Here is a 12,028-nt window from a genome sequence, read left to right on the forward strand (position 1 = left end):
AACAACATACTAAAATAGTTAAATATGTTACTGGAAGAGTCTGAAAGTCACTAACAAAGTTATAAAACAGGTGCAAACTGTCAAAGTACATCCCCACAGGAAAGTAACCATTATCATTTTACCTATGGAATGCTCCATTCCCACTGCAGCAAAACCACCAGTGCAGCTGCCACTGCTGCCAAGCTGAGGAGCCCCAAATAACGGAGTCAGAGCAAGCGCTGGTGTTCAGGAGTCCAGGAACCAAAAAAGCAGGCAGACTGGGAAGGCTGGGGTGAGGAGGAGGCAGGAGAAGTACTCCTCTTGACAAGCTAGGAAGGGCAGAAAGAAGGGAAAAAGCCAAACGGAAAGAGAGACTCTGGTAGCCAGACAACAGCGAGATTCCATACAGTCAGGAAAACAGAATGATCGAGTGTGTTCAGCTAGGGAGGAAGGAGAAAATATAGAAAGGATCATATAAAAAAATCCTAAAATTAAGGGAGAAAATATTAAGTCCAGGCAAGCAGAAGATCCAAGAGAGGACAAAGTAAGAAGAAATATCTGCATGACTCCAGTCAAATACTTCAGACTTTTCCCTAGTTTAAAATCCACTGACCACCATTTACTCACACAAATAAATTCAAACTTGGGTAGCTCTGAAGTCTCCCCTCTGGCATACTTGTGGACACATCTGTTTTAAATTATTCTTTGCTCTTCCTCATGGGCATCAGGGACATGTCAGAATATAGACCTAATCCAAGACCCAACCACTGCAACTGCCATCTGTACTGAACCACCTACAGTAGCTCAAAAAGTCAACACATCTCCTGAAGGGGCTGCCTCTGGTACTCCAGAATCTCTTGTATTATCATCCATCAAGGCACTCAGAGCTGACCAAAATCAGTCCTCCTTAGGGGTAGCTTCGCATGCTAAAGATCTTTAAGGTATTCAGTCAGCAGGAAACACTGCAAGTGCTTTGTTGTGCCCAAATCTGCTTTTGCTATGAACTTGGAATAAAGACCTAGAACATCCTCTCCAAAATCCTGACCTAATCATGAGGTTCCCACGTTATTAGATCCATTTTTCCCATCTTTCACTGTTTCCTCCTTTTCATATTTCCTGCCAATCTGTTTGGCAGCAGGTTCCCTCCTTTTTTCACTCTGCCATCTCCTGCCCAACCTGTTCAGCCACAAGTCCTACAGCCTATGCTATTCAAGTGAGGTTTCTCCTTCCAACATGTCCCTGACATTGATGCCTTACATCATCTCTCCTTGGTTCATACACCATGATCCTTAATACTCTATATGGGGAGATTCATCTTCCAAGGCAATGACTCACAGATGCCCAGTGCTGGTTCATCTGGTCACCACCCAGTTCCCTCTGAGGCTCTCTCAAATCGTCACCATGTGCTCTCCACCTTGGCTGATCACTCAGTGTCTGTCCCCTCGAAATCAATAGGCATATCCCGATCACAAATCTGTTAGACTTTGGGACATTTTTCATGCTTTCAGTAGTGTTCTAACTCAGCAGTGCTGACATCCAAATTCTACCTTCCCTCTCCTCTCAGCTACTCCAATTTCTTTACCTCCTCCCTTGGCTGAACTACAGCTCTGTGCCTCATGTCTGTTTGCCCAGTCAATCTCTCAGTCATCATCGATGAGCTCTCCATAGCGGGGGGCCTGGCTCACCGTAAGCTGATAACACACTGTGTAAATGTACAATGCTGTATTAGCAGTAACGATGTTCTGCTGCTAAACATGCTGTCCTGAGAGTCATTTGTGTTCCCAAGGACAAAGACTACTAAATTCAGGCTTATCTCCTAATTTATCCTCCTTACAGGCTAAAGTGAAACGGGATATACCTAAAGCATGCACTCGTTGTTTGTCCTTAATTACAGGCAGTATTATGCTGCCACAGCAACTAGGAAGGCTTAAGCTGCCCTGAGATGATATAAGATACCGCACAATGCCTCACACCCTGCCCTGTCCCCTGTCCCCACATAGTGCTGTGCTACGTGCGGGTCATGTTTGCTCTCTAGCAACCACATTCCAGCAGCCACGGCATGGCACCGGCAAGACAAGGCAAGCCCTTTGGTGACACCCGCTCCCTCTCCATTTACACATCTGCATGACGGCTTTCTTGCTCTTCCCAGCTCCATGCAGAGAGCAGAAAGGGGACAGGAGGGCATCCCTCTCTCCAGCCTCATGCAGTGGGGAGGACACCGCAGGGATCGGGCTGCTCCAGCTTTCTAAGTCCAGAGTAGGGAGGTCATTAAGGGGGAAAGAATAATTATGTATCTAATTATGTATCTGGCTGACCCTTGAAACAGCTGGATGCTCCACTTCATCTCCACATCCATAGTTCTCCCCAAAGCCACAAATTTCTCAGCCACCCTTCCTGACCAGCGACCAAATGGTCGCAAGAGAAATTGGGGCATTCCAGGCATTTAACAAAGAAGGGATGGTGCACTGAGGGGTTGTTGGGCTGCATTAATGCCAGCAAGCCACAATGTCCCTGAGGAGCCCTGCAACTCCCATGATACTGCTACGACACTGTAAATTAGAGACAAACCACGCATGGGTTTGGGATAAATCTGCCAGCAAAGCAGCCTTAATTGGGAAGAGCTGGTACCCTCCTTTCCTAGGTAACCAGTTCAAAGAAAATTTTCCCACATCCCCTCAACGCAGGATTCCTTAGGCATGGGTTATGCTTACTGAAGAAGCTTTAACAAGTGACTGCACTGCTTCTCTTGACCCATGATTTATCAAGAATTTACTATGGTTACCTGCTACTATAGTAAGCACTTCTGTTTCAGCCTCACAGACTAGCTTAACTACTACAGGTCAGCACAAAAATCTCTAACTCAGGATCCAATGAATTACACATTTTCCTCACCTTTTGGTGAACTACTGCTTATTCGTAACCCAGTTATCCACTTTATCTGTCAAAGAGACTTAATTTGTGCCAGCTCTGCACAAAGGCAGGATACCAGTGCATCCCAGCAGGGTACTGGGCAAAAGTTTACAGCTATTAAATACAGGGAACTACATTATGAGCTTAGCAGAAATATAATTCTTGCTTTTAACAGGACAGAGAACGACAGGCTGAGGTGATTTACTTAGAAACATCTTAAACACGGCAACTTAAAAAAAAGTATGGGTTTTCTTTCCTTCTCTTTTTCCCCCCTGCGTTAAATTCTGAAAGCACTGGTAGTCATGGAATAATCAGGTTTAACAGGTTAGCAGTAATATATGCCTCAAGTGTTCCTAATACATCATAATCTTCTTTCACAGAATTTGCATCACTGTCAAACTGAACTACCGATTTTCAGTTGATGCTTTTAACATGTTTCTATGGTTACTTTCCAAGGTCGCATTACAGAAGCCTGAACAGTAGTTCAGAAAGACAAAAGGCATTTTGCACCCTTCACCATATTAAATAATTTATGAAAGTTAAGGCATCCTCATGGAAAAAAAAATCATAAAAGAATGGGCTCTGAGGTTATTTTCTCAGCACCGGTTTGAAGCACAGCAAAATCAATATCTCTACAAAAGCTTTCAAGACAAGACTATTTGATTAATGTTCCGTATGGTAGAAAATGCTAAGGAACACATTCTAAGTTTAGATTATATGCACAAGTCTACATGAACTGCATGAATGGACCTTAAAGCAAAATGTAGACATCTAGTTTGCTGCTATCAGCTTCATCTTTTAAATCAGGCATTAGGCATCGTCTCAATAATCTAAATCTAAAACATGCAAAAAAGAAAATGAAAAAAAAAGGAAGTAAAAACAGTAATGGCAGCCTTTATTACTTCCACCATTTTTCATTCAAAGCCCCACAGATTTCATCTGTCCCCTAAATGTTACAAATTCTGACTAGTGTAATGAAAGCTTGTACACAAAATATCTGAATTCTCTGCCTACCGCTACACTAGATCAGAGTTTATTGGAACTAATTGAAGTGTCTAAGGCTTGGAACAAAAACACATTAGTCATTTAGTGGTTGTGCTAATATTGCTATGCCTTTCCTGCAGTTTCATTAGATACAGACTGCTTCAATACCCTAATCATATGCTCAGTCACAGCACAATCAGGACACAGAGTACTGACAAGCTGTCCCACCATGCCTGAAGCTGATAAGGTGTCTGCTCTATGAGTAACCTCAATTATTGACTATATTTTATGGTCAATCTAATGACCAAATGCTTATCAGTGAACCATCAGGTGCCTGTAATAGGATAGTGACCCTTAGTTTATATGTACCATTACTGCTCATTAGTGAATAATTAGATTCTTTAATCCAAACTCACAGGCATTAAAATATGATGGAATATCCTGACTCTAGAAAAAGACAACTATGCTTATTTTAACTCTTCAGATGTTCAATTACACTACTTGGAGATTGTATATTCTGTTAAGAAAAGCTGCTTGCAAAAGCATATCATGTGCAATGTTTTATATCATGTCTAAATTGACACAGCTTTCCCAAACATGCAGGAAGATGAGAGTGGAAAGATAATGGGTGTGATTCACCACCATAATTCTCCAGATTTATTAACTTAAATGTTTTTAATCTAGCAAAGCCCAGCAACACTGGAAATAATTTAGAAAACTGAAAAGCAGTGAGTGCATAGTGAGTGTTATATGTTTAGAAGAGTAATTTGTCAAACAAAAGCAAGCAGATACAAGGGAAAGAAGCTACAACTACAGAAACATTTCCCTGCTTCAAAGGCAGCAGTGCCACAGCAGCAAGTGCAACCTGTAACTAAGACAGTTTGAAAAGATCAACAACTCGACATCAAAGAAGATGACAATTTTAGAAGACGGACTTAATACAGTTTGTCTTCTGCTCAACACTGCTTGCTTTGATATCCATTTTCTTCTAAACAGCTTTGATTCATCCTACCTGCCCTGTCACTGCTCAAACCTTCCTTCCAGCTTGTGCACTGGGGGCAGCTCCCCATGGTCTCACCCCAACAGCAGCACAGGCACTGCTGCCACCACTGTCACCAGCCACTGACAGGCAGAAATGGCATGTTAATGGTGACAGCTTCGATTTACTGGGGGTCTTGATTCACCTCCCAAGGGAGTGGTATTTTCTTTTTTGTCAGATAGCCCATTAACCTCTTCCCAAGTGCATGCCTCTTCTCCTCATCACTGCCCTTCTCCTGCCTGTTCTTGGAAACACCATTTCCTCTCCTTCCCAGGTGTCCAGGTGACAAAAAAGCCCAAGAGCTTGTTACAGTTTTATAACAAAATATGCCAATATTTACTTAGTTACAAGCATAACCCACAGAAGGGTCCTACAATTATCTCACATATTTTCACTTAATAATATAAAGTTTGTTCAGGTTCCTTATACAAAAAAAAAAAAAAAAGACACCTGAAAAGAGGTATAAAGCAAGGAGCACTAGGCAAGGCACAGTTCATATTACACCAAGGGACAAAGGCCAGATGCATTCTTTTTAAATCTGAAGAATGTAAGAATAAACTTCTCCTCTTGAATCATGAGGGTGAACTGGGAGTCTCTTCACAGCCATCCATGAACATGAGCTGTGCTTTTTACCCGAGCTTTCTTATTCTGTCAGTGACCTACTGAGAAGCTCCATTTTCTGCTAAAACCTCTGGTCCTTCGGTAACACAACCACTGAGTAATGTCTGGCAATTTGCTTGCGTGACACAGTCAGATGTTAATCAAAGCTTTCCTCCTTCTGTGACAGATCACAGTGAGGAAAAAAGCTTAAAACTGATTTAATTTCTTAATACGCTTCTGTCTGCTGTCTTTAATATTTGGCTTTGATTTTGAATACTTAGCACTTCTCTGCATTCCTTGGTAATGAATAAAATACTTTTTTTTAAGCAGAAGATAATTAAGCTTCAAGAAATTAAATATGACATTCAAATGAGAAAGAGTTTTGGATGAATATGTAGATTTGGGCTGCACATATGCTTAACAAAATCAATGCATTCACTGCAAAGAATACCTTAAACATACTCATTTTAATCATGGGTACCTCTTATCACCAGGTAAAAGTTTTACTTCAGCTCTTAGTTTTAATTTTCCAGGTGAGGAAATGAACTTTCTGTACCATTCTTTGAGTTTGTGACCTTTGAAACACAAAACTCTGACTCTCAAGGAACAACCTGGAGCAAAACTAAGCAACCAACCAAAAAAAAACCCAGTTCACAAGCAAGAGTGTAAGGCTGTTATTTCACCAAATAGGTACTCTAGCTTTAATGTGAAAAAGACATTTATGTGTTGCCAGGAAACCATGTCACAATCCAAAAGCTAACTGTGCTGTACAAGCACAGTTAATGCTGTTTCATGAAGAATAAGACTGAAATCCTTTATTCATGTGGAAAAAGTCTATATCTAGTGTCACTGCAGCTCAAGAAATCACAAATGCAGTTTTCACAAGCATCATATGAAGGCTTTGTCTTCCAAAGTAACTAACCCTACACCCGAACATACTGAACATTAATATGCATGCAAATTTTTACCTTGCTACTCTATTTCTAAGGCCAAAGTTCCAACCAGAGCTCCTTTTACAGAAGGCTCATGTAAAAAGATGAAGGTCATCAGTAGACTTGGTCAAAGAGAGGCCAATGATTTGCAAAAAAAAAAAGTATATGTGTGTATGTGTGCGTGGGTGGTGGTGGGGGATTATCAATATATTAACTGCATTTATTCCACAAGAACAAAGTGTGCCAGGCTCTGCATAACATGAGTAACACACCGGGTTTGCTACAAAGTTCAGAATTTAAGTGGCTGAGGAGTGAAACGCAGCAAGGAAAAAAAAAAAAAAATCAGCAAATGTAATGAACAGGAACTACAGCCTAACACTACTGCCATGACTTCTCTTTTATCTCCAGGTGCTTCCTGGGAGAGGATTAGCTGAACAGAGAGATGAAGGAGAGAGAAGTGGATGCTGCTGCAAAGGATTCGAGGCAGGGCTGACCTTCTTCCTCAGCAAGTTCACAGCTGGATGGTGCAAAGGGAAACAGACAGGACTGGAAAGGCTGAAGCAAAGCAGCCTGATAGCCCACCAGTACCGGACAAAAAATCCAGACTGCTGATATCCTAATACCTGTGGTCCCTGGATGAGCCATTTCTCCCAGGATCTATGGTAACTCACTCATCCTTGCAGATGATCTCCTCTTCCTCTCCCCTTCTGGTGAGAACTCCACACCTTGAGGGTGGGAGGAAGACTCAGCATGAAAACTTGGATCCATAAAGGTCCCTATGGCATGAGGAGTCAGAAGAGCAGGAACAGTGGCAGAGGGAGCCTCTCCTGAGGTTAGTGCCAACGTTGGGGGAGCAGCCCAGCCAGGACTACGCAATGGTTCCCATCTGAGGACCTGCTCAACATATTTATGACTGCCAGGGATCAATGAAGGACCTCTCTCCCCCAGCCCTTGCGAGATTTTTTGCGTATCAACAACAACACAAAGAACAAACAGAAGTGCTTTGCACACAAAAATTTCAACCAGCCCTGTTCTTTGGTTAAAAAATTGAAGAGAAACAATTTTGAACAGAGGAAACGTGGATAGGGAATAAGCAAGGTACTAATGGGTTTTTAAAATGTTTTATCTAGCACATAGCTGCTAAAGCTATAAAACTCTGATTCACTTGAGGCAAAGACAGATTCATGAGAAGCAATTAGGGCCTGATCCAAAGTACAGTGATGTCATTTGCAGTCTTGCTGCTGACTTCAAGAATTTTTGATTCAAGCTAATGACAATCACTTCACAATAAAAACAGAACTGAGTTTTGCTGACCATTGACAAAAGCATCAACGGGAGAAAAGATTTTGGGTCTTATTTCAGACTGCTAGGCACCGATTTCTTTCAGTTCCAAGGAAGGTATTTTATTTTCTGGCTTACCCTATGAAAGGGACAAGTCTTTACATTTGTTTGCGACATACAGATTAACACTGAAATAAATCCAAAGTAGATTAAGCTAAAATCACACTGTTTATACCCATAATATGAAACACAGTAATGAAAGCTGTGCTGCTGTCCATTCTAGATACTTTGGAGAATATTCGTCTGTCCTTATTTAGGTAACTAAACAAGAAGAGAGATGCCTGAGCTTTTCCCCTTATTCTTCCTCTCCAGTCCCACTCATTTCAGATACCTATCTTTAAATTAAACCAATCATCCTCTGTAGGCAACCATTTCTCTGTGTTGGCTACAAACCCACAGCACAGAGACAAACCACTAACTTACACAGAGCACTCTTAGGGCAGTCATTTCCAAACCTCTTGTGTACAGACAGACTGTGATATGTAGGCATTCAAGTCTCATTGTACTATGTTCTTCTAAAAAAACAAAACTTGGGAAGTTGAGCTCCTTCTGAGGTCAGGCTGCAACTTATAGTAAACATGATTTATTTAATGGTACAAAACATGTTAAAGACCAATGAAAAGGAAACAACACAATTACTATTGTGATTAAATGATAAGAAGTATTCTCACTCTGTGCATAAATCTAACTTTACTGCCATTCACAGACATACGTTTTTCAATATTGTCTGAAAATATGTTCAGTTCTGAATTAAAAAAGAGTTGGAATGCAAGTACAAAGCCCTGAATTTTGTTGTTTTAAATACCATCTGCTTGACAGCGTATTGCATTTAATCAACATTGCTAATTACAACAAACATCCAAACAAAACTAACATATCATTTTTGTTATAAGACCAAGGAATGAAAGCAAAAGATTGTTCTGAGCTACTGTTAAAAAAAAGAATGTCTTAAACTGCTTTAACTGTTGCTACCAACCATGTAAAAACTTTCATTTGGACACAGGTCATGCTACTGAATAAAAATCTAACTTTTTTTTTTTTAAACTTGGTACTTCAGTTTTAGCATCAAGGAAACCTACAGAATAAAAGGCTTATGGTAGAAATGGCCATTAAGGACTAGAAAATGCCCAACACACAATTTCTAGGATTTTGGTTAAGTTCCTGCTGAGGTCTCCAGAGAGAAACAGGGCATCACCATCACACCCCTGCACCCCAGTGGCAGCAGAAAGCCAAAGCCATGACCAGGTGACCAACCCCATTTCCCAGCAACCAGCATCACACAGTACACCTTCGACCCATGGCAAAGATTCAACAGCATTTCACAACTGTTTGAAGACCCACGAGCAGTTAGGGAAACTAGAAAGGTGAAAAACTACCTTATGAAGAACGAAGCTGCAGCCGAAGTACCTGCCGAGACTCCAGCCGGAGCGACCATGCTCTGGGAGGCTGCCATGCCTCCGGCTCCCGAGGGGTCGGAGTTGTGCTGCCCTGAGCTGATCTGAACACTGGGAACATCTCGACCACTTTCTGGTGCTGTTTCTGCCTGAAAAAAAAAAATAAATAAAACCATATGCACAGGTTAGTACTAGTTAATACATGGCCACAGCAGGGAAAATCTCATGCAGCACTTCCAGTGAGTGTCTTTGAAGACGAAGATCAGCAGCGGCTGAGGAGTGATACAGCTGGACAAGTGTAGCACAGTAGGTCCAGCAACAGAGAATGTAAAAACCATGACCACAGCAGAGGAGCAGAAAAACACAGAGAACCTTTGTGATTGGTAATGCACAGTTAAATAGTTTGACAGGCATGAAGAAATGGAAAACGATAAGCAGAACCCTTTTGTTTTACAGTGTTATTTGGGAGCTGGCAGAACTGTTTATCTGGTTCAGTTATAACTGTCAGGAATTATTTCTCAGTGGCACATCACCTACAGGACCTATCTGTTTAAGAGGAACTAACCAAACAGTCACATTTGTAACACGTTTCCACATGAATAACTCCAAGAACTAAATAAAAAATTGATTTTTTTTTTTAAAAAAACATATATACTGCCTTGTTTTTCAGCATTATTTATCCTAGCAGCACAAGTGTATGACACTTTTTTCTCCTGCAGACTACTCTAGCGGAAGAACAGGAGCAACTGGAGATGCATCTTCTCCAGCATAATGTATCTGCAGTGTCTGAGAAGTTTGGAAGGTGATGATTATTTTGAAATTTTTGCCAAAATATCAGACATCTGTATTGTGAAATTGTGCCATGTCTATATCTTCGTGTTTAGGCCACCAACTCTTTCAAATACCGACTTCAATTAAGCCCCATCAGTCAAATGCTCACTGAAAGTGCTGGGGTGCTTCCTTTTCGGAAAAACCTGCTCTATGTCTAGGAGTGCTGAAGATTTAATTAAAGATGACACTACAATAAATATCTGTCAAAAGAGTTAATTGCTTCATGTATGATAATATATGATATTTCTGTCATCTGAAATACTATTTTGACATTTCCAACTAATTAGCTAAAATAAATTCCAGGAAAGCAGACAGCCTTGTAATGAAGCACAAATGCAATTAGGTATTTCCTGGGATGCCACCAAATTTTAAATTTTGAGCTGCCATAGATCATGTTTTACAACTACAGATATGCAGACATGCTAATAGGGCCTTCCCAGTTACATACACACCCTCAATTTTCTCATACACCAACAACACAAATAGAGATTTTCTCATGAGAATTGAGGCAGTACCTAATTGAGGCAATACCCTGTTATTAGGTACCAAGTAAAAGAAAACTCTGTCAACCAAGCAGTGTTCAACAGGTGCATGAAAAGACGTCTGGAGTTTCCTCTGGAGTCATTCCTATAGACTGAATGCTGAATTCCCAGTTCCCGGCGAAGTCAACAAGCAAAAAGTACACCCAAAAGCAGCTCTTTTGAACATCTGCTCTTTAAAGATTAGTACTACTATCAGTATTATGGAGTGGCTGACTAAAGCTTCACCATAGAGTGCTACACAAAAATGTACTTTTATAGAGCTCACCTAAGAGATCTGAGGCTGAGACACAGAAGAACAGTCATGCAGATTAACTTAATCCTAGCAAAGCTACTCACGCTAGAAGCCAAACTGCAAACTTTGAATAACCTTCTACAAAATCCTTCACTTTATAATGCAGAAGTCTCATGAGATCAGATTTCTTAGCGCTGCAGGCAGAAAGACAGACCAAGTACTGCTCAAGACCGAGACTGGCACATAGAAATGGTATGGCAAGAAAATGTGCTTTACAAAGCACATGGCAATGACAGCCAGGAACAGAGATGCTTGGAAAAGGATCAGATCCACTCACGTGGTTAATTGCTTATAACTAAGTGATGGAGTAATGAACCTTGAGAGGGTCGATAAAGCAGGTATTTGATCATTAATGCACTGAAGCAACAGATGTGTGGTCCTGACCTATACCAGTCACAGAAAGTACATGGCATGGAGAAAAACACAGATGGGTGAAATCCACTGTGATATCTGAACTTCAGAGTTACATGAACTGACACAAAGCACTGACAAATAAGTGGAGATTACTATGGATTTAGCAATTTGCAGACTTAAAAAAAAAAAAAATCTACATCAGAAGCTTTGGAGCCATCACGAGGAGCCTAAAAACTGGCACATCAGGGACTTGCATTTTCAGCAGCTATGGCCTGATGGCCAGCAAGAGAATGACACCCAATCAGCAACCACAGTGGCAGACACTGTCACATTAGTGTCTGAATATTCCCCCACATTCTGTCAGGAAGACAACCATAATCCTCTGTCACATAAGATGTTGTCTCGGATTAAAAATTGCAGGCTCAAGATTAATTCCCAACACATTTTTCCACTCTATTTCAGCAGGGGCTGTATAACACAATGGACCTTGAAACAAAGAAAATTACGTTTAAGCAAAATTTTGGATAAAAAAGGCAGAAGCAGCAACATGTTTCTAACTAATTGCACTTTAACTAGTGTATAATCTCAATGATAGCACGATCTAAAGCTAAATATGAAATCTGCAGAGTTAGTGTGAAATGTCACTGAATTTTACAGTAAAGTGTAAGAGACTTGTAAGAACTGACTGGAACCTCTTAACAGATCAATTCCTGTAAAAGCTATTCACACTTAACAAAAATATGATCAACGTGTAACACATATTCCTTTTACACCACTTTTTTATTTCTATGAGAACGTAGAAGCCTGTATTTCTAAGAGACCAATGATTT

At 40.8% G+C, this 12,028-nt stretch overlaps 1 protein-coding gene across 1 annotated transcript in view; it reads right to left on the minus strand.

The window, feature by feature from the left end:
* The window catches only part of KIF26A (kinesin family member 26A), a 99,847-nt gene that overhangs the window by 40,253 nt on the left and 47,566 nt on the right, over nucleotides 1-12,028 (minus strand). Inside the window, exon 3 of the mRNA XM_017807687.1 lies at nucleotides 9,162-9,328. Coding sequence (XP_017663176.1) covers nucleotides 9,162-9,328 — 167 coding nt within the window. The remainder of the gene's footprint in view (nucleotides 1-9,161; nucleotides 9,329-12,028) is intronic.

The sequence above is a fragment of the Lepidothrix coronata genome, unplaced genomic scaffold (assembly GCF_001604755.1).
Source record: "Lepidothrix coronata isolate B3197 unplaced genomic scaffold, Lepidothrix_coronata-1.0 Scaffold19, whole genome shotgun sequence".
In the NCBI taxonomy this organism is placed as follows: domain Eukaryota; kingdom Metazoa; phylum Chordata; class Aves; order Passeriformes; family Pipridae; genus Lepidothrix; species Lepidothrix coronata.